This window comes from Rattus norvegicus, chromosome 18 (genome assembly GCF_021556685.1).
Source record: "Rattus norvegicus strain SHRSP/BbbUtx chromosome 18, alternate assembly SHRSP_T2T, whole genome shotgun sequence".
Taxonomy (NCBI): Eukaryota; Metazoa; Chordata; class Mammalia; order Rodentia; family Muridae; genus Rattus; species Rattus norvegicus.
The window spans coordinates 6,927,501-6,951,500 of NC_141551.1; the positions used below are offsets into that span (position 1 = coordinate 6,927,501).

The 24,000-nt window shown below is 40.0% G+C and overlaps 1 protein-coding gene across 2 annotated transcripts in view; it reads right to left on the reverse strand.

The window, feature by feature from the left end:
• Positions 1-24,000, reverse strand: part of Chst9 (carbohydrate sulfotransferase 9) — a 283,410-nt gene that overhangs the window by 122,348 nt on the left and 137,062 nt on the right. For both annotated transcript variants that reach the window (XM_087592584.1, NM_001170470.1), the window contains 1 exon segment: positions 15,747-15,785. In XM_087592584.1, the coding sequence (XP_087448710.1) occupies positions 15,747-15,785 (39 nt within the window).

The window sequence follows — 24,000 nt, forward strand, 5'->3', positions numbered from 1 at the left end:
GACACTGAAGGCCCCTGTCCCCAGTTGGTTTTGCTTCATAAAGAAAGATGCCAACAGCCAATAGCTTTGCAGGAGAGACAGAGGTGGGATTTTAGGATTCCTGAGCTAGGGACAGACAGGAAAAGGAAGAAAAAAGACACCATACCCATGGAGGTAAGGGACAGGGAGCATAACTGCTATGTAAGAGCTAGGGAAGAACAGGACCAAGAGGGCCCCACACTGGGTCTAGGGCAACAAAGGGAATATAGATCTTACTAAGTAATAACTTGGCAATATCGGAGGGAGGTAGATTAGCCACGTGGAGGCTTGGAAGTGGCCCAGCCATTGTACTGTTTAAGGCTTATAAAAATATAAAGGCTTTTGTGTATGTGTCTTTCATTCAGGAGCCCAGAACACTGGGGTGGGTGGCAGAGGAACGCTTCGCCACTGTCGTGCTGACATCATAGGGATCCATTTGAATAACATTAATTGGGTACCGTTGCACATAGCCATCAGTTGTGGGTTTTTGGAACACGCAGTGGTTCTTGGTGTGATCTGTTTTCCAGGGTGCTGTACCAGTCTGGTCACCCAGACAACACAGACCCAGTGTTCCCTCACTGTGTATCTTTGTGGTGTCCCATTGCCTGTGTTTTGGATAATAGATTTTCTAATGTGGGGAGGGTGTGGTCTCTCACTTTGGTTTGATTTTTAAGTTTTCTGATAACAGTGATTCTGAGCACTAGTTCTTCGCGAACTCACCTGCATGTGTGTCCCAGGCTGAGAATAAGTAGACTTTAATCTCTCCCTTGTCTCCAATTATAAAGAGAAAAGAAAGGTGGAACATTAAACAGAAATCCTGCTTGCCTCTCTGCTTGTCTGACAGGTCTGCTTGCCCTGCCCAATAAAATGAAATACAGTCCCTGCATCACAGCACTCCAGAGGAGAGGTCACAGAAGCATGTTTTCTGCATCACTTTACTTTAATACTTCTAATATTTTAATAAGGATATTTTCAAATAAGTGAAAATGTGAGAAAAACAGAAAGCCTTATCTCTTGATATCATTAACCTCTGTCCATTTTGGACCCAGCAAATGCTGTTAACCCTCCCCCACATGCATGTGTGGGACCAGCATGTCCCAAATCTCTAATAACATCTGAGGGCAGATTTGGCAGCCTGTTCGGTTCTCCGGAATGTACCTGAGAGCGGTTCACATGTCAGATAAAACTTGGGCATTCAGTTTTGGTTCAGGTAAGAACATCGAATGTGGAAACCACCCTGAAATGGGACTTCACTGTACAATTGTTAACTGGATGCACGGTGCTGCCCGTGGCAGGTCTCCCGGACATCGGACGCTGGAAGGGAAGTGAGTCGCTCAGCAGTTGCCCTGTCTTTACTTGTTTGAGAGGGCTGAGCTGAATATTAGTTTTGGGTCCCTCTGTCCCTCTGCTCAAGACCACTTGCATGTTTAGGGCACATTTGTTCTCTTTGTTTTTTCTATATAAACTCAACATCAAAGGAGACTGAAGCGGTATCACTTAAGGCTTTGTACTGTGTTCTTATCTAGATTCTGAAGTGAAATGGTTTTTAAAATTCTACATGAGTCACATGTTGACCTTGGCATTTTCATTTCCATCAGTAAATACGAGTCGTGTTTCCTCCTGTCTGTCATCTTTTATGCAAATCTTTACAGCCAGGACAAAGCTCTTCCTTTGACATTCTCTCAGGAGTGACAATATTAAATTTCATTTGATTTCTGACTTATCCTGTACCAGATCTTCCAGTGTTTAAACTAACACAACACAGAGGCTTTCAAAAAATAAAAGATTTAAAACTGGCAGAGGCATCTCTTTGTTTCATATATTTCTGTGACCAAATCTTATATATTACTTTAAAATAAAGGATAATAAAGTTTATGTTTCAGGGTCATTTAGCTTTTAATTTTTGTAATCACTCAAAGACTTCATCTTCTACTAATAAAACTGTTACAAGGCAAGAATACACAATGCCTTCTGAGATATTTAGTAGAATTTGAATATTGCAGCCATAATTTAAAAACCAAGCGCATGATGTTAATGTATTATGCCATGAATCCAAGCTTAGAAGGGTATTCTTTAAGATTTCTGCTAAGAATTTGAAAAGTTAATCAATTTGTTTTCCTTTGATTTGTCTCATCATACAGGGGAGGAAATTTGGTTTTCGTTGGCTTTTTAGATAAACATTGGAAAAATAAAGTGAATTCTAGGAATGAGATTATAATTTCCCTTAAAAAAGTATTCTGTATCTTTTCACTGAGTTAAACAAAGAAGGTAATGGATTCCTAACATGTTCAATAGCTAGACATATTTTTATTAATTTCATTTCATATCTTTTTATCGTTTGAGTATTAAACCTCACAACTATTTTAGCTAAAACATTATAATGATTTTTAACAGTGTCATATATTTAGTATTTTACAGAACAACAAACACACTTACATTTGGATTCAAGATGAGTTACATAGTTTTCGATGTGAAATATGTTTAAAATCATACAGCAGAGAGTGTGCAAACACGCCTATTAAGGACACGTTGCTATCCCTTGATCATTTACAAATGCCTGTACGGTTTCTGGGAAGTCAGTGCACAGCTGTTCTTCTTGAGCACAATGACTTCCACTGTTCTGCTGGGGAGCAGGCCTGGCTGACTGTGACACTGGAAATGGAATACAAACTCTTAATAGGGTCACTTTGCAATGAATACAAGATCTGAACATTCCTTTGCAAAGAGGACCTACTATTTCCTCAAATTTGGAGGCTTTGACATCAGTGTCGAATGAGCCGCCTGACTGCGGCTCCCAGGACTGCAGTACGGGATCCTGCCCTGGGTGACAACATGCAAGAGGTCTGCTGCAATCTCTTTCCACCCCAGACCACCATCCCAAATCACTGCCCACTCTGTTCTCCCGTTTTCAGTAGCATGGACGCCTGTTCCAGAGTACATCTGTGTGCAAATAATACGTTTTACATGGATTTATGTCCACATTATTCAAAAATTGAAAATTATCAGTTTCACTATTTAAGGTTTATTTCTTTTCATTTTATGTGTATAATTGTTTTGCCTACATGCATATCTGTGCACTGTGTGTATGCAGTACTCAGAGAGGCCTGAGACAGATGCCAAATCCCCTGAATTCCAGATTGTCGCAAGCCTTCATGTGGGTGGGTGTTGGGCAGGGAACTGTGGTTTTCCACAAGGGAAGCAAGTGCTCTAATTTGCCAAGCTGTCTTTCCTGCCCTATTTTTATTATGTTTCTGTGTCTGTGTTTGTGTGTTTGCATGTCTCTGTGTGCATGTGGGTACATGCCTGTGAGTCCAGGTACCTGGGGAGTCAGAGGCTCCAGATGTTCCTGGACTTACATGCCGTACTGGGAATCGAACCTCTCCCCTCATTCACTGAACTCATTCAATAAGTGAATGACTAAATGAAGAACTTTTCCAACCTGAATTTGGACGTCTTCATTTTTAAGGTTGATCTTCCCTGCTCAATGAAACTTTCTGGAGATGCTCTCAAAAGCATATACAAAGTTATATCTCCTAGATGATTCTGAATCTAATCAGTTTGATAAAAATGATTAATCACCATAAGCCCACCTGTTAATTAATCACCATAAGTCCAGCACCTGTTAACCTGATACCCAAACACACCACTTTAATTTATAATATTCTGTCTCCCAACCCTGTGGGCTTATGATCATCTTATACAATGCTTTCATTCTAATTTCAAAAGCTCCCATTGTGTTTTTTTTTTAACAGTTTCCATAACTATTTCAAAGGCCAATGTATATCTTCTCATCTGAGAAGCAAATCAAACTTTTTAGTTATGTGAGACCCAGTAACAAAAAGCAAAAAAGCAAGCTACACACTTCTAATCTATACTAGCATTGAATACATATTTTCATTACAACAGGTAAGAATGTGCAATAGAAAGAAAAGATTAAGACAAAGCAAGACCAAAACCCAAAAGAACAAACAAATCCCGAAGCTCCATGCCTAGCATCTGTAGCTGCTGAGGACATCATCTGGGCTCTAACAGCCTTGGGCATTCCCAGCTCTCCAGGTCTACCGACTCTATCTCCCCCAGCCTCTGTCTTGTGTTGGTCCTATTTACTACTCAGCTGTGGATTCCTTCTGATGTCCCACAATCCTAGCCTTTCCAGGATGTTGGAATCCTACTGTATCTTAGACCTCACCGTCACTACTCCACACCATGAAATCTGAGAGCCTGCTTTTAGGGTGTCAACCCTTATCACGCAGTACTTGGCTTCAAAAACCTTTCTAGGACATTGATATAGGTCTCCAGGACCCCTCATTCTTGTATTTTGCATTTTTACAAAACAAGGTTTATATGGGCTATGTTGACACTTTCTCTTGCCAGTTCGAGATGTAGTCGGTTTTATTCCTACTAGAGCTTTATTGGCTTGTGTGTGTCAAGTGTCTGAACCTGGTAAAAACCTTTCCAAGGATGTTTTCTCCATCTGAGGACACTTCGATGCCTTTCTTATCTCAGGCTCTCTCATTTCAAGTGAGTTTGCATTTTTAATAATTGGTGCCTTTAGAGAGTGAGATTTTATCGTCAACACATATCACCTTTAATGATTACTCCTGTCTCACCAGACACACCTTCTCTGCATCTTCAAACTTTTCCACGCCCATTCATGTTTTTTCATTCTACTTTCTGCTCTTTCACTGTAGGCGGGCATAAGAGTAATGAGCAGTAACCATTCCACAGACTGCGTGCTACACTTTATTGAAATTTCCTCTGCCAAATGATGTAGTCTGCTGCTTTTGAACTTATCTTCATTAACATTTTTAGGAGATAGGCAGAATGTAGATAAATTCTTTGCATGAAAATTGCTTCTAGCTCAGTTTTAAATAAAGTCAATATTACTCCCAGAGATCTCACGATCCTTGGCCTCAGTTGTTGACTCTTTTTTTCTCACTGCTGGTCCTCTGAACTCCCACAAGACAGATTCAGTAAGCTTTGTTTATAAAATTCTTGGGCTTTGCTCATCTCACAGTTTTGAACTTTTCCACATATCTCCTCCAAGCCAGTTCTGAAGCCCTGTGAATTGCATGGCCAGATTCATCAGCCCCACTCCTGGTACCATCTTTCTGTTTTACTTACTTTCCCTGTTACTGTGACAAAATGCCTGAAAAGGGCAATCTAAAGAAGGAATAGCTTATTTTGGCTCCTTCGTCTTGAAAAAAGGAATGCTGGTAAAAATGTGATAGCATTGTGTCTATAGCTAGTAAGGGCATTGATCATCATCTGACTTCTTCCTTTCCCAGTTCTTATTAAGTCCAGGCCACAAATCTGTAAGTTATGGGTACTGAGATTCACTGTGGGTCTTCCCTCCTCATGAACGTCATAGGATTTTCCCTCAAGGTCACACCACCAGTATGCACCTTAGGTGAGTCCTAAGGCAATCAAGTTGACAATGATGACTAGCCATCATGTGTGATATCTCAGGTTAGAATCTGATACAATGTGACGAAACCTAGGGAATCTGTTTTGAGTATATGCTAAACACGGAAAGCATAATCATGGAGAAATATTTGTACATCCATGATCATAGCAATTTATTTATTATGAATGACCAAAAGCTCAAATGTTCCACATGAGGTGACTAGATAAATAAAATGCAGTGTGTAGGTACAGTAAATAGTATTCAACTTTCAAAAGGAAGGAAATTCTAGAGTATAACGTGGAGAAAACTTAGAGGCATTAGGGAATAAGCTAATAAAAATAAAGCATTACATACATGCACAAAAATTTTATAATGAGGTAGGTCCTTTTGCACACACATCATATTATATTTTCTGCATTGTATTTTTAAAGGTTTATTTATGTTTTTATATGGGTAATCTGTTTGTATGCATGTCTGCACACCAGAAGAGGATGTTGCATCAATATCAATGGTTCTGAGCCACCATATGGGTTCTGGGAATGAACTCAGGACCTTGTCTGGGAGAACATCTCTCCATCCCCACCAAAATATATTTTATTTGACAGAGGAAAACAAATGTGTATTCCTCCATCAATTATTGTTTGATTCAATTGATATGAAGACTCAAAATTGTCAGATTAGGGAAAAATAAAAAAAGAAAAGGAGATGTTTAGTGTGTGAAAGCACTTGCTGTGAAGCAAGAGGACATGAATATAAATCCCACACACACAAAGGTTGAGAGAGCCTATTACCCAGGATGGAGAGCAAAGAGAGATGAAGCCCATGAGCTTATTGGTCAGCCAGCCTAGCTGGCTTAGTAAGCATTGAGTTGAATTAAGAGAGCCCTTCTCTGAAGAGCAAGGTCGAGGTCTTCTGCATGCATTTTATAAGCACCCAGACCTGAAAATTCACATGCAATACACACACACACACACACACACACACACACACACACACACACACACGAGAAAAAGGATTGCTTGGAGAATAGGGAGAGGGGAGTTGGGGAATTACAGGCAAAGTTTCAGATCTGGGCAGTCCTATAGATGGCAGTGATGGGTGATAGAAGTACAATTTAAACGTATTTAGTGATCCCAGCTATCTAACTGTTACAGTTTCAATAATAAACCTTATGTCTGGGTTCTTTATGGTAAGTTTAAATATAAATGTAGACTAAAAGTCTTACAGACAAAATATCTGTATCAGTGCAGTAGGGTTTAGTATACCTCCAGGTACCATGAGAGCCAACGAAGCACATTAGATTTAACGGGATTTGGATTTGCTTCTCTGCCCTTCCTAAATGGTCATTATAAAATGACTAGGACATTAGGTGGGAAAATGACCAATGAAAACAAGAAAAATTACATTACCTGACATCCAAGTTGAATATGATATATTCTTTGTTTATTGATATATATACAGGAAGGTATATATTTTTAAAGAATATGCACCGAATACCTCTAGGGTCTTTCAAGGACCCTGTGAAAGTGGATCTGTCCCCACGATGGGCACCACCCCTCTAGGGTCTTATAAGGACTTTGTGACATGAATCTGTCTTCACAATGGGCACCTCCTCCACTTTAGAATCTCTCATTTCTCTCTCTCACAAAGGCTAGGCCTCTTCAGCATTTTCCCAGCTGCCACTAACATCATAACCTCACTTCAGGGGTAAGCAGGCTTCAGGTGCTTTATGTCTCCAGAGAGTCTCATGGCTTTTCTGCTGTCCTGAAATCCTCTTATCTTGGGACTCTCCGTAAAAATAACAGGACATTTTATGTGATTGATTTCTGTCTCGCTCAGCTCCAATGACAGACATTGACCTTAAAAGGTTTTAAGCTATGCATTATACAAATGTATCATTTACTGTTGATTAAATTGTTTGTGGCCACTTGTATTTTTTTTTAAAAAACTAGGCATCTGTTTCTTGGTTAGAAACATAACCTCATTTTTATCCCTGTGGGAAAATCAGTTATAACTCAAGACTTGTGTAGAGGAAGCCTAAGGATCATGGGTATTGTATGTCTGTGGGCAGTTTGCAGTCTTTGTTTGCATGGATTACACTTTTAACTAACCCCAAATGCATCTTTACCTTGAATGCTCCATGCCCAGATCCTGCCAGAACAAAGTGTATGATGTACCCCCATAAATATACATCAGTACTTTATTTTGTATACATTATAATATTGACCGAGATGCAAATACAAGAAGCACCTTGATACACCTTCCTTATTAAAGTCAAGTCCAGCAGTTTTCTTGAGACCTGTCTCATTCCCTGCTGTCTTGATAAGATCGTTTAGCTAAAGTACACTTTGAATTTCTATGCTTTATTTTTTATTCCTTAGTTCTATTTTAGACAAGATCTTGCTACGTAGTCCAGGTTTGCCTCCCATTTGCATTTTTTCTTTGTCAATTCTCAAGTGCTGGGATGACAGGTGTGATCCAGGTATGGTATGAATGTTTTTTTTTGTTTGAGTTACATTTCACTTTAATTGGAAATTCCATGGAGGATTATTTATTTCTTTATTTCTTTATTAATTTTAACAGACTAACTTAAAATTAAAGCTCCATGTGATTTTGGTTAGCACAAATTAAGAAACTTCATTTCATTTTCTGAGAACAAGGACTGGATACTCAAGTGTCAACACAGGCAACACTGTCTCAGGTAACGAGGCTCATGGCATCACGGTGAAATCTCTCCTGTTGTAGTTGAAGACATTTCTCCCCTGACACCTAAACAAATCATGGTGCAAATCTCAAGGGCATGCAAATATGTTCTGCTCTGCTCGCCACAGTAGCAATCCAAATCAGATGCCAGGCTTGTGAGTCTTCGTGTGTTTCGGGGCTGGGTTTCACAAGGATTCTTTCATAGACAACTGTGTGTCAGCACATTGCAATTCCTCTCACATTAATTACTTATCATTTCATATTTGTCCAATTTGCATAAACACGTCCTTTAAATGCAATGCTGTGCACTAAAACTTAAGGTATTTACAAAATAACTCTGCACAGCTGTGACATTATGCATTCTCTATCATAAATTAGATTGGCTGGAAAAGGAAGTTTGTTTAAAATTTAGACTCTCCACGACTTTTTGAACAAACAGTTCAAGTATAAGTCTTCTATTTTGAGGGTGGGAATATGTATCTAAAAGGCTCTACTTCATTCAACAATATATACTGTACTTAAGCCACAAACCCACAGAGAGCAGGTTATTTTCTTAAAAATGGGATATGTTAATGCAGTTTAGAAAACTGGCTCATGAGGAAAGCAGCTTGAACAAAGCAAGCCTTTGGCGATAGATTGCCGTGAGTGATCAAAGCAGAGAACTGGTGTCTTAGTGCTAGAAGGTGGTTAAACATGAGACTTTGTTTACATCAATCTTCACTACTTGGGTTGGATATAAGTAAAAAAAAATCCACTTATGAATTTCATCAGAGCTAGAATCTTGGGGAGGTTAGCTGTGGTCCACAAGTTTGGCTTCAAGTTCTAACTTAATGACTTTGACTTAATTAGATTTGCCAAGTGCTGGGGGTACCTAGGCTCTGATATATATTACCCTACAAGTGTACCAGTCAACTTTCCTGGTGTAACCCTTCCATCAAAGCCAACATGCTGGTATCCTCATTACTTTGGTGTGTGAAGAGGTATGATCATATTCGTTCTCTTCAGATGATCTGGCAAGGAAACCAGGCCCCACCTTATTGAACAACCATTGGCCATTGCTAGTTGCCACCTAAGAAAGGAGAATCACTTTTTTGACTACGTGGCTACTGGTAGATTTCCCATGCACCAACAGATGACCTCACTTCCATGTACGAGCAGACAGCCTCACTCTACATGGGCACCAGAGAGTGAACTTTGTGAGTTATTACATAACAAAGAGGTCATGAAGTTGGGAAGGGGCCATGTTGAGGCAAACTTGAGGGAGTTCAGGAGAGATGGGTATGATCAGGTTTCATATTACAAATAAGTGAAAGCATGTAGGTTAGGGTAATGAGGATTTTCAAATCTGATGCTGAGGAATCATGTTAAAATAATGGTTCTAAAAGGGAGAATGACACACAGAAAGGATTCCAAAATACTGAAAGACAAATATAAAAGTGGGCTTTAAAAAATGATAGTTTATTCAGAAGTACGTGCAGAGCTAGCTCTGAGGGTTCACCGTCAGTCACTGATAAGTAAACCTAGGGCTAGCTGGTTATTCCTTATATTCCTGAGGATTTAACTTTTGATCTTGTGTAGGAATCCTAGAAATCACTATAAACCAAGGATAGCATACAGGAGGATCACATCAAGGATGAAGCTGTTTGAAAATTTGCTTTCTTCAAATAATGTACAAGAAACAAAACATGTTCACATGTCAATGACAGATTTTATGCACTATTTGTCCACCTATTTTTGTAGTTATTATTAATTTTCTCCTCATAAAATTTTTGTTGGTATTTTGTGAGTCTCACATCAGGCATCTGATCACAATCAACTTCTATGTCTGCCACCCTGTTGTGACCTCCCCTCATCCAAAAGAACTAAAAATTAAAAATAAGAATTAAAACCAAGTCTACTTTGTGTTATCTGTACTTACTGGAGGATGGTCAAACTCTGAGTGGCCTGCCCCTTAGATAGAACTGAGTTCTTCCTCTCCCACATTTCTGACAGAAGCCATCTATTGTGGAGAGCTAACTTCAGCATCCCTGTTGTACTTTTTAAGAGTTCTCTTCGGTGGTTTCTTGTTTAGGCTGTTAGTTATGGGGGTGGGGTGGGATTGGGGTAGGGGTTGTCAGAGAAGCCATCCAAGCCCCTCCCTCTCAACTGTGCTTCTTGCAGTCTTTGATATCACAACAAAGTTAGCCTTCTTGCTCTTTAAAGTCAACAGGAACACAGATCACAGATTATGGGCCTTCACAGACCATGGTCACAGTGCCCTGCTGCAGTAGGATCTGAGGACCCAGAGATTGCCCAGACCATGGCCTCAACATGGCCTCAGGCATCAGCACAGGCCATCGTGCATCAATATGGCCCCTGTGGCAGCATAGACTCCAGACATCATCATGACTTCAGGCTGCAGCACAGACCGTGGGCATCTGCATGGCCCTTGGTGAGAACATGAGCCACAGACATCTGGTCTCCCAGCAGGGAGTGGCTGGGTGGGGCACCGTAGGCACTGGTCTGGCTGGATTGCCCAGCTTCTGGCTCTTCTGCTCCTTCTATTAATTTTTAAACCCAGAATGTCTATGTATTCAACGTGTGCCAGTGTTTCAAATTGGAATGGTTATTGTCAGGTTGGAACATTTCCAAGGAGCATAAAAGCCCAGTCTAAAGTCAGCAGTGAGGGACTGGGCTTGCAAAGCACATGTTCCAGACTTTGCTACTATGTAACAGTGAATGTCACCTTTTGGATAGACAAAAATATAACACTTCTTTATACAAGCAACTTTAAAAAAATACATGGATGAATAAACCATGTCTAATGACAGAGATGATTTAATATTATCAATGAAGAGCCTGCAATTTCTTTATGAAACACATTTTCTCAGCTGTGGCTCCATTCTCTGGCCCTCCAGTACTGCTCTTTGCTTAATAGTTAATTGGGTCTGAAAGGCTAGAAAATTGGGAACTATATGTATTTAACAAATGTCATCTCTGCATCTTAGCAAACCTCTGACATTGCTCTTTCCAAACTATAATTCGTGAGAAGCTTTGCACACCTAAATTACTCTTCATACTTTATGCTATGTTGTCTTTTAATATCAAGAACACCACAACATTGAAGCAAGTGGGTTTTTCGGACAGAAATATTACTCACCCAGTAGATTTTTTATGTAAAAGAAGCACAATAATTTTTTTCCTATATTTCTTATGAAAGAGCTGGATTAGTAAAAAAGTCAGGGCAACTAGATAAATAATCCCATCAAGTATTTGACTCTTTGTATTTTGTCCACATAATCTTACAATACCACATATCCAAATTTAGCTTTGGCTTTTGTGTCTATGTTGTAAGAATAGGTTCTGTGCTCTCAAAGCTAGTGTCGAGGGCATATACATGCTTTGAGTTCCTTTTCAAAAATTGCAGCAAATGATACCAATTTATATTATTCTTGTAGAATTTATTCCTGGCTTAGGCAAAATAGTATCTCAAATGAAAGCATAGCCCGAGTCACAATCAGAATGCCAACAAGCTCTGAGAATTTCTCACAGTTAAATTTTAAATTACGCTCATTTATTTGTTTCTGTATGTGTAAACACCCCAGCTGCAGTAGAGGTCAGCAGATGATTTTCAAAACTCAGTGCTCTCTTTTTACCTTTGGCACTTAGGAATTGACTTGGTGGCGAACGCCTTCATTCACGAAGTATCATCTCATTGCCTCAGACCTTAGAACTGGTGTGTGTGTGTGTGTGTGTGTGTGTGTGTGTGTGTGTGCGCATGCGTTTGTGCATGCATGCATGTGTGTATGTGCGTGTATGTGTGTGCACATGTTCATGGCTCATGAATATGAGTTTATGGGTTCTTGCACAATGCACAGTCATGACAAGGCCAGAGAAGGCTATCAGGTGTCTTCTTCAACTATTCGCCATTTTATTCCCTTGAGGCGAGGTCTTTCACTGAACTGTTAGCTGTGTGTTCCATCTAGGATTGCTGGCCAGCCAGCATTCAGGATCTACCTGCCCATCTGCCACTTGCTGCCTTGCTGGGGTTATGGTCATGTGTGGCCATGACTGGTTTGGGGACTTTATCTCAGGTCCTCATGCTTGCAGGCCAAACATTTTTATCCACTGAGCCACCTCAGTAACTCAGAAAATTGAACTTTTATCCCACAGCCTTAGCCACGCAGGCCATGATAAACTTAGTTTAGGCAAAATTAGCCAAAAGCTTTGAAAAACAATTCGCTCTGAAATTTGAACCATGTAAGGTTTTTTGTGTGTTGACCACATCTACAAAGCAGGTCATTTCGATTAAGCAATGAGGCAAACAATAGTTAAAAATGGAAACTACCTTCAGAATGAGATAGCCAGCTGCCTGGATTACTCTCCTACAGTCTTTACCTGGATGTACAGCTTCATAAGCATGAGCAAGTTATCATTTCTGGTTATAGAAAATAACTTCCTCATTAGGAAGTTATTTCTTATGTTGATTAAAAACTGTGAAAATTTAAATCTAATGAAAAAATAAATTTATTCTATTTTTACTTATGTGAATGTTCTCTCTCTCTCTTTCTGTGTGTGTGTATGTGTGTGTGTGTGTGTGTATAGGTGTGTAGTACACATGTGAGTGCACAGTTGGAAAGGAGGCTATAGGAGGATGTTTGGTTTCCTGAGGATACCGGAACTAATCACCATTTTTCTCAAGAGCAGTACGTTTTCTTCACCACTGAACCATTTACCCAGCCCCAAATTCTTTAAACAATGATTTAAACAGCCAAGCAAAAATGAGGCCTTTTGTGTATTCCTCTCTAACGGGTGTTATTTTTGCATAGCCGTGGGTGTTTTGTTTTGTTTTTCCTATAGTTTTTTTTTGTTGTTGTTGTTTGTTTTCCTTCTCATTAGTGAAATAAGGCAGGGGTATGTTGAACATGATTAGGGCCAAATTCTTCTCTTCTTCAGTGGAGAGACAGATTCGGTAGTAGATAAGGAGGGCACAGACTCATCTAAAAAACAGAATGCAGGTTCTGAAGAGAATGGGTAGAACATGGCCGTCTGTGAGTTCAGAAACAGCAAAGGTCACTGACATTCAGGGTACTTTAGAGTCTAAAGACACATCTGAGTGTGCTGGTGTTGCACACTTACTGTGCAGATACTCATGAAGAAACTGACAAAATGTCTGTGTTGATCTAGGAACACTTACTGTCTTTACAAGACAGATTCCCTGGAACTCTCCCTTGGCAAGTCAGTGCCCGTCCTTGGGTGTGTCCTGTATTTCTCTCTTTGACTCAAACTTTGTGCTTAAGGTCTATGTCAAAACTGTCCCCTATACTGAAATTTACCCTAAAAAGAGAGAATTCTCAAAAAGCTTGATGTATATTTAAATGACAAGATATTCACAATTTCCCCACCTGCAAGCTTGGCTCCGTCTTGTAGTCTTGATTTTATTTCATCCCGACAACAGGCAGGTAGACATACTATGAACACATGGGGCTAGTTACCTCATCAGTGAGAGGCATTTCCTCAACACCCTACTGATTGCTGTCTCCCATCAAAGATGTGTTCACCTTAAAATGGTTTCTACTTCTTGAGAAAATTCTATTAAGAAGGAGTCCACCCCGACATTGCTAATGATATTTTGCTACACTTGCAAACAAGAGCACAACCGTTATTAGATAGGATTCAATCAGCAACTAGCTGGTGTTAGGCAGATAACAGATTGAAGGAGCCACAGGGGTCAAGGACACCACAATCAACCAACCTGGGCCCATAGGTGCTCACAGAGACTGAACCAGCAACCAGGGAGCCTAGGTAAGACTGACCTAACTAAGCCCTCTGCACAGAGGGCTTCTGTGCATCTTGGTCTTCATGTGAGACTCCTGTTTGTGGTTCTGTTGATTTCCTTTGTGAAATTCTGCTCCTACTGGGCTGCCTCTTCTAGCCTCAATAGGAGAAGATACACCCAGTTTTACTGCAACTCGATGTGCCAAGGCTGGTTGATGTCTATGGGAGGCCTCCCATTTTCTAAAGAGAAAGAGAGGAGGAGTAGATAGAGGTGGGGGACTTGGAGGAGAACAGGGAGGGAAAGTTGTGATAAGGACATAAAGTAAATAAATTAATTAACTAATTAAAAAAAGAAGTTGAACACTTTGTGAGGAATGGTCAGGATGGTGTTGCCACAAAAGCCAGGAATGAAGTCCTAATTCTCTCTAGCCTGTCTTTAAGTTAGTGTATCACCTTGATCACATGGAACCTTTAAATCTGTGATTACAGAAGAAACTTAATGAGGCATCTGGAACAATGCTTCGGCTAATTAACGTTCTTCCTCTCTGCAGTTTCTTTCATGAAGAAGCCACTGTTTCTGTGCAATGTTAGAAACAGATACACGCGACCTTCCCTCAAGGGCAAGAACAAAGGTGGTCACAGCTCTGAAAGACCAGGCACATCCTTGAATTTAAATATACATGTTTGTGTGTGTGTGTGTGTGTGTGTATGTGTGTGTGTGTGTGTACATATACATATATGTATATACATATACATGTATGTGTATACACACACATACAGTATGCATTATTGCATTATTGGGCTTCAAGAGGCAGAACAAAGACAATGGGAGTGAGTTTTAAAAGGGAAACTGGAAGAGTAATTCTGTTGCCAAAATGTCCTAGATGGACTAGATGCGACAAGGAATTTTAGGAAGAAGCGACAAGGAATCCTGGAGCTCTGTTCTCTTTCAGATGAGGGTGCAGACTCTCTCTTCTATTAGCCATAGTAGCCTTATTGAGAAGCATATCACACCTGCAAACACCCACTACGCACACTGGAAAGAAGAGTGTTAGAAATATCGGAGCTTTACACTGGCTGCTCTCAACTGCTATAGGGATAAGTAAACATGGATGTTGACATTTGTGAAGGTGTGGACACAGGTCTGTAAGCGGAGCTAACATTTTCTGTGATTGTTCTCAGGTCTGTACCTAGTGGGCTCCAATGTCTTAGCACAAATGCTTGCTCAGTGGATGAAATTTATCTTCCCCCATGATTTTAAACAAAAATCCAAACAGAAAAATATGGAAATATAAAAGCTTATTTTGTATTAGCTAGCAAATATTGACTCCATAATGCGTGCAATTGCATTGACCCGAGTAGCAGCCACCTCTAGAAATATGAAATATTATATTTTATAATCATTGAAAACACATTAACAATTTTTCCCAGATACAAAGATTTTTTTAGTTAAATAGTATAATCTTGAGAAAGCATCACTCGAGCAAATGGTTTTCAGAAGAACAAATGAGATTCCTGGATGTTTGAGAAAAGAAGCTGCTTAACAATCACGAGAATCCCTACTTTTCAATTGCTGACTGTAAGGCTTGCTTTTCGTTATGCAATCATGAAAAATTAAACATTCCATCTCATTTTCTTTTGAATGGAAAGACATAATGACAGGGATATAATTGATTGATTTGAAAGCTAAAATAAAATCTAAGTCTATTAACTTATTTTAAATTAATTTAATATTGATCAAGTCAAGGATCATAAATGATAAATTCTAATATGAAAACTTGAATATGAAGTTAGAGCCGCATTTTAGAAGTTGAAAATAAAAGCAGAAAATGGAGCTGGAACTAATTAAGTGAAATCTTACCCGATACTCCTTTCTGTTCTCTTTTCTTCTCTATTCTCCCTGAAATGAGAAGAGAAGTTGTGGAGTAGGGTCATGAGAATGCAGTGATATAATGAAGATGAGAAGTTCGTTTATGATAATGTCATAGCAGAGCCACTATCTCTCAGCCGTGCCCTGTGTGATTTAATAATGAGTGCTCATAGTTGACAAGGAGAAAAATGCTTTCAAACCACCTTTTAAAAAGAAAGCTGTACACACGTAAGAACTGCTCTGTGCGGCTTTAAAAATTCTGTTACCAAGAAGGCAGTTTGGATAACATGACTATTCAGAAACAACAATAGTTCGTTCCACCTGGGGCCTATGACATTAATCATGGGATTTAGAGTACCAGGTTTAGAGTTCCAAGCATAAACTCCCTCCTGAATAGCAGGCCTGAAATCTCATCAGGAAGTGGGTGGCTACTCTCTAACAGTCATGCACTATTGTACCAGTGGTCACATCTTGCAGGTAGGTACATAGTGTAGCATGTAGGGTCTAGCATTGAGTAAGGCTATTGATGAAAGACCTTTCCCCAGCAATATGTCTAAATGGCAATAATTCCTCTATGAAGCATTATATTAGGGAGAGCTAGATAAAGTAAGACCAACAATGATCAGGACAGCTGAAACAAGGATTGATCACACAGGAGCAGAGTAGCCTAAGTATACCATAAAATTCATCCAGGGGAAATGTTTAGAGCTTGCTCTAGGGATATAATCTCCAAGGTTAGTATATAGGAAGAGACCTGACAGGATTTATACAGTAGCTAATGAGAGAGTGACTGGGTCACAGTTATTGAGAATGGAAAGTAGTGGCCACCAGAGGTGATGGGAGTCAAAACAAAGCCCAGAGATTACAAAAGGTGAGGTGAAAGGCAGATGACAAGGCCAAGGTTACAGATAACTTGGGGCATGTAGCTCTTGGGGGAGTGATAGGGTAAAGAAGTGAGGAATTTTATGTGAATTTACTGAGTTTAAAGTGTTATGGAAATAGGAGGCTTAACAAAGATCAAAATTGAGATGCAGGATATGCTGATCTTCAGCTGAAGTGAAGACTTAATAGAATGTAAAGGCCGATGATACAGACAAATAGGTCAAAGTCAGTAACTGAGAATTCATAACAGCACATTTCTGTTGAGTGTGGTATCATGAGAATACAGAAGTAGCAGAGATCCTAGGGGAATCAAGGGCAATCTGATTTGAGAACTAATCAGAAAGTTCTAGGAAATTTGATCTAGGGGTTGCAAGAGCATCCAAAGCTGTTACTCACATTCACATGGTCTCTTTGTGGGAGGAGCCCGAAGAGCAATGAAAAAGGTGAGGCTGCGGATGCCTGTTCTCACTCAGGAAACTGCAGCTTATAAATGTGTCTGATGGAGCAAGAGCTCTCGCTGACACAAGCCGCTCTTAACACTAATGTGTGGAGCACTTCTAAGCTTCAGGGCTCAGGTAAAGGAGCTGTGCCCCAGGATAATGGTGCGAAAGGACATCAAAGTGGAGGTGAAAGCCTGGCCTCAGGGTGGGTAAATGAGGGCCATCCCTCCCACTGTCACTTTCTTGTCACCTAGCAACATTTCATGGCTGGAACATTATCAAGGAGTTATATAACACATTAAAGCTATATGTAAACTTTATCCAACTGATTCTTCAAGCCATTAATGTCTTTGAAAATGCTAAAATAGAAGTCTCCCCTCCTCCAGGTGCATGCATTGGAGGATTCCTTTAATTGGCACCCTGATTAATCATTTTCATTTGGGCTATTTCCAGAAGACTTATGGGGTGCAATTTATTTCAATGATTCAAACAGATAAATAGCATGAACAGTCCATTTAAAGGCCTCATTTATTACCAAGCAAGGCATAAGCTACCTTTTGCAAGTTTTCTACAGAGTGAACCACCTCTTACTGTGGTTATGCACTTAGGACTGCTAGGTGCCTCAAATGTTTTCATGGACTTTCAAATATTTAGGCAAAGCTTGACTTAGCAAAGTGTTTGTTGAATAGCAAGGCTCTGGAGAATCTTTAAGTTCTGTTAGAATGGATTTTAGTAAATCTCAAGTTGAAAGTGAATGTGTTTAAGGATGTCATGACATCCTCAGTGGCCCATAGCTTCCATCCTTTCGACACTCCTGTTTCTTTTAAATCTTTCTCACCACCGAATTAGACAGACTTGTATGGAAATGGTGGAGGGCGACCCTCATGGTTGGTCATAAAACAGGCAGGTTCTGTCCTTCTGAAACTCTTCTTCTTGGGGAAGGGAGATAATGTATATGTGGATAGCTACACATAGTCCATGGAAAGGTGCACAGGGCACAGGGCCTCCTGTCAATATCCAGTGAGCACATATCAGCAAACGTCAGTATCCCAGAGGCACAAAAAGTCTAGGTATTAGGTCAGGAACTTAGATGACTCTGGTTCACACAAGTTCATGGGCCCATGGTGTTAGACTTTGAATGAGTCTCTTATGAGCGTTTATATTTGAAGAGTTCCCAGTGTATGGTGCTGTCTGGAAAGTTATTGAACCTTTAGGGAGTGGAGCTTTGTTGGAAGAATGATTGTCAGTGGGAGGGGTGGGGGATTGAGATGGGGTTGAATCTTTATTGTCTGGCCCCACTTCCTGTCCCCCTCATCTGAAATACGATGAGTCAGGCTAAACTCTTTCTGTCACACCTTCACCCTCATGATGGGTCATGACTTCTGTGGAACAGTCAACTAAAATAAACATTTTCCCACTCAAACTGCTATATGTTAGGGTATTTTATTCCAGCAAAAGAAATGAACACAAAGACAGAACTAGGCGTTCACAAGATCCCCGCAGACACTTTTGGCCAGGAAAATCATTATGAATATGCTCAAAGCTTGTGTCAGTTTAGCATGTGAGGTAATACAACCACGATGATGCTAGATCTGGGCAGCTCCTTGGCTTTCTATTCTTTAAATTGAGGAACTGGAAGCTGCATCTTCTCAATGCTGTGGAAATGGGATGATTAGATATGATGAGTCGTGTAAGTCGACCTAGAGTTTTAGAAGGGAGTATAGAAGACACAGTTGAAGGCTTTCCTAAGACTTCATACAATTTTTGCTCCTAGCTTATACGAAAGAGCTTTGTTAAGTGGAGATGCCTGTGTGAATGTTACTCAGTGATTCTGTCCTCCTGGCAGGTCTATCACAACGACCAGCAATTGTTAGATTTGTACTTTTAGTTGTCTACACATTAACTTTAAGTTACAAAGATAAAGTACCTAAGACAAATTACATTGACCAAGGGATGCTAGCCTGTGTGCTTGCACGGAGACAATCCGCTAACTGTCTTCAGTCTCTTTATCTTGTTCTGTGTGGATGACGTAATCTTCTGCTCTCTCAACTTTGGTTTCCAGAGCAAGGAATTAGTCTGCAACCTACAGACTCATGATCCAAATCCTACCTAGGTTTCAAGTCTAGTGCAATCCCCAACTGTGGCTTCTGTCGCAGTGTATTCCAAGTCAATCCCAGGTGATTAACCTATTCTCCAAAACCACTGGGTCCCGGTGGCTCCTACTCAGACATCTGAACACAAAACTTTTACTATCGTCCTCTGCCACCACTGGAGTCATGAACTTGACCTACTTTCCTGAGATGACCTGATGTATATAAAGGGATTCTTAGCTAACTTCACTGTCCTTTCTGTTCTTATTCCCCTCTGTTGAGGATTAAAGTCCATGTCCTTAATAACACATTTGTGACTGGATGGTTTTGCCACCACTTGCTTCCTCCCTCTGTGCATTAAATACTCATTTTTGTGAGACATTACACCTCCCTCAAGTGCTTCCTGGAATTCCCTGCTTTATAATTCCTGCCTTTCAAACTCTAAGGGGTGAATTCCCACTGACATCTTAGAGCATAGTGCATTTAACAATTCTTTGAATCTCTTTCCTCTTAAGGTCCTTTCCTGGGCTCTCCTACCTGTTTGTTTATATCACAAGCTCTGAGTTTAGTGCCTGGCTGATGCTTAGATGCAGTGAATCATAATTTTGCCTCCTGATGCCTCCTGCTATGCCTTGAAGACCAGTGCCTGGGACAGCATTGGCATCCAGAGAGCCCCAGAGGCCCCCCACCCATACTGAAACACTAGAGAACATGAAGCTGATTTTAGGACTGCTCAGATCTAGTGAGCGCACAATCAGAACGTAGCTCTTAACAGGTATTTATATTACAACTGACAACCTAGAGAGCTATTATATTAGAAAAGTGGGTGATAAAGTAACAGAGAGGCTTTCAGAATAATGAGCAGGCATTCTGTCCTAGTTACAGTTTATTTTATAACATTCTAGTTTAAAAGCAGCAAACTATGCTTGGCATCTTATTTCCGTGTAAACCGAGATGCAGTTTTCCACCTGTGAGAAATAAAAATGGATCATCAGCTCATAAAAATTGAATTTTCGGGGTAAAACTTCTCTCTTATAGGAGAAAATGTACTTAATTGAACACTAAAATTTCAAATTTTATGTCTATTTATGTACACCGATCTTTGATGCCATCCAATGCTTTTGCATTTGTCTTGTTACACAGAGAAACATCAAATACACATCAATTTACAGTATATATTCCAGGGCTTTTGCATAGAAGTCTCTTAATCACAGCTGACTATTTGCGATCTGTTAGAGCCACAGGCAAATACTGGTATGTACAGAGTGTGTCATGAATAATGATCAGGAGTACCTCATGACTGTCACCACACCTAAGGAAATAAAGCTATTTGATAGCATTTGCAGAGTACGCATATGTACACACAAGCACACATATGTTCACTATAGATGTGTACGCATAGGGGAGAGAGAGTGTGCCTATATATACAGTAATCTCCATCTAAAATGTGTTCTCTCTTCTGTCTGCTTCCTCCTGCGTTCAATAAGATCTGTTATGGAATCTGATCAACCTTCCCTCACTGCACTACCAATTTCTCAGTAGCCAGTTCTGAGTTTGCGTTTACTCTAAGGCATTTTATCTGCCCTGCTCTGAGAGGTATTATTAATCACATCCTGTTGCTAGGATACCTGAGAATGTTCATTTATGTCGGATGTTGCTTTGGCAAAATGCACTGAGGGAAGCATAGACTCATGACAAGGAAAATTACTGTGTGCAATGCTACTTGTTTTAAGAATGTGTGTGTGTGTGTGTGTGTGTGTGTGTGTGTGTGTGTGTGTGTGTGTGTGTTTTGGGGGAGTAATAACCTCCAGATGATAAAATGCTAATTCTTGTGACCTTGAATTGGTAATTATGTTTCACAAACTATAATGGGAAACTGGCAACATTTTAGTAGAATCTGTTGTCCAGATGTACTTCTGAGCTTAGACAAAGTCAAAGGGTTTTAATCCCATTTATCTGACAGAAATTTGGGGAGGGGAGAGGGTCTGATATTTACTTACTTCAAACGCTTTGAGTGATGGCCAATGTGACGAGGTTAAAGTGCTAGTTGGTTTATAAGCACCAACTGCAAAACTCCGGTCACCACTATTGTCTTAACCGTTGTACACTGTACCATTGTATCTACAACAAATTCATCCTCAGAATATGCATTTGGGTAATCAGAATTAAAACATTTCTGTCATTATTTTAAAGTAATTTCAAAATTTGGGGGGTTTGAGTGTCAGTGTATGAAGATTTGCTAAGCTCAACATCTAGTCTCAGGAACAGTATACTTAGCAGAAGGGATGGGGACTCTGAAGTTATAATGACTGACGGCCACCTTAACCATCCTTCCTGGGAGTTCTGCAGTCCTGAGAAGAAAGTGCAGCCTGTCTTCTTACACATATCTTTTCATGCTCATTTTCATGTGTGCGAGAGATACATACATGGGAATATGTGCATCGGAAAACATTTATTTAATATCTAATTATCACTAACTTTTCTTACTCTTATTTTTCAACTGATCTTGCCTGGCAAGCATGAAGCTCTTGGTGGGTTCATCCTTAACAATGCACAAACTGGTCAGTGTGGCACATCTGTAATCCTAGACTCAGGAAGTCCTTCTTGGCTACATAAAACGTTTGAAAGAACAGCCTGGGGTATATGAGACCCTGCCTCAAAAACAATAAAAGAAAACCACAATATCCACAAAGCAATGAACTTCACTTCAGCCCTGTTTCTCGGTGAGCACAGGAAAGGATTTTTATTATAGCCCTATTAAGAATAGCAGCTGATGTTTTGAACCAGCAACGCTGTGCCTATCATTGTCGTCAGTATAGGATATGGATCCATTCATTTTATCCCCACGGTATCATGGGGCTTCAGATACTGCAACTGTTTTTAGTATTAAAAAAGAAACAACATAAAAAAAAACCAAGCAATCCAAAAAAAACCAACCCTGAGCCAAGAAGAGTTTTAACTTGGCCGAACCACCATACTACTAAAATCACACATAACTGAGAGTGGGACAAGATATAGGTAGGGCGAGAAAGCCTGAGGAAGCAAAGCTTGGCATTTTCATGCCACAGAAAGCCAGTTCTGAGAGTTGAATCCTCTGTTTTCTTTTCTTTTTAAAAATCTCTGTGAATTTATTAGCAACTTACTATTCTTTGGATGGAACAACTGCTTACCTTATTGTCCCACACTATGCGTAATGCTTAGGGAGTACAATTTCAGAAAAGACCTTTAGATTCTGTACTGAGAGAGTGTCTATTGAGTACCTACCATGAAGTAGGTAGGGTTTTATTGACATTTAGATGTATTTAATGAAACCATCCCGATAAAGTTGTCTTAGGTACATTGTTACCTTTTTCCAGTGTTGGAATTGAGTTCTGAGTCTTTTTGTCACACGTACCATGTTCAACGTAGTGGATGGTGGTGTTGAAATATAGGCCCAGGGATCTTTCTCCCTTGCTTAAGTTTACTGTTTGTGGTAATTTAAAAAAAACCTGGTAGAGCAGTGGAAAGCTTGACCCTGTAGCTCTACCACCTACTCCTCATTAGGTATTGGCTACATCACTTAATTACTCTAGGTTAGAATATGTCTCTTTAGAAATGGGCATGATATGAGTATCTACTTCATGGGATGGTTGTAAGGGTTAAGTCTAAGTGTATCATAGCAAATTGTGCTTCTCTTACCTCCATACCCGGAGAACAGTATATCTACAGAAGTTCCTCTACACAGACATTCCATGGCAGGTGCTGCCCAGTCACAGATTCTAACACAATCAAAGTTAATGGCTGCATCTATTGCAAGTATTATGAAGTTTGGTCTTTGAAAGTTTCTTCATTCCTTGCTTTCTTTGTACTTCTCAAAGAAGCTTTTTGTTTCAGTTAATTTGATCTCTTTACACCCTCCTTTGAAAGTACGAGTTGGTTGGTTGAAACCCTTTTCGACTGTCTAGCTGTTCTGAGTGATGTTGGGTCTGGGGGTTCGTGCGAGTCAGTCTAGCACTTGGGTAGCTCAGCGGGGAAGACCGAAAGTTTGAGGATAGCTACAAAGGGCCAGCAAAGGCTCAGTGACTAGAGTGCTTGTCCTGAAAGATTGCTGACTTAATTTCCATCTCCCAACTCTACGTAAAGTTGGTCAGAGAGAGAGAGAGACAAGTTCATAAAGCCATCTTCTGACTTCCATGTATACACTGGGCCTTATGCTCACATTTAACGTAACAGTAAGAAATGAAGATAAGAAACACCAGTTACAACTACAAGCTACTTTAAGATCCAGGATTTATATTTTAAGTGTTTTGGGTAAGCAAATTGCTCTTTTATTTTGTTAATTTTTCAGCCTAACGTATTTTTTCATGCTATGTATTTATTGTACATGGTACTATGTTACCCATGACCATTTTCATATAATCATATGTTTGCTCTGCATACTTGTATTCCCCAGAGAGCCTCCTTGTCAGAATCCATTTTTGTTTGACTTTTTGTTTACTTCGTAGACAGGCTCTCACAAGATAGCCTGGGAATCACAATGTAGGCCAATTGGGCCAACTACTCAAAATGAGCAGTCTTCCTGTGTCTCAGATGTCCTGATGCTGTGGTATAAACAGGTACTCCAGACAAGCATGTTCATCATATGAGTCACCATAGTAAGTCTCATTTGGAGTGAAGGGCTGGTACAGTTGGCCATGTTGCAGAGCGAAGGGAGATCTTCTCTGAGGAACTTGATCCCTACTCTATGTCATAAGCAAATGGGTGGACCTTGGACCAGCAGGAGGCTTTCATAGAATTCAATTGTTTCTTCATTCCAGTAGGTAATAATCTCTAATGAAATTGTTCTCACAAGGA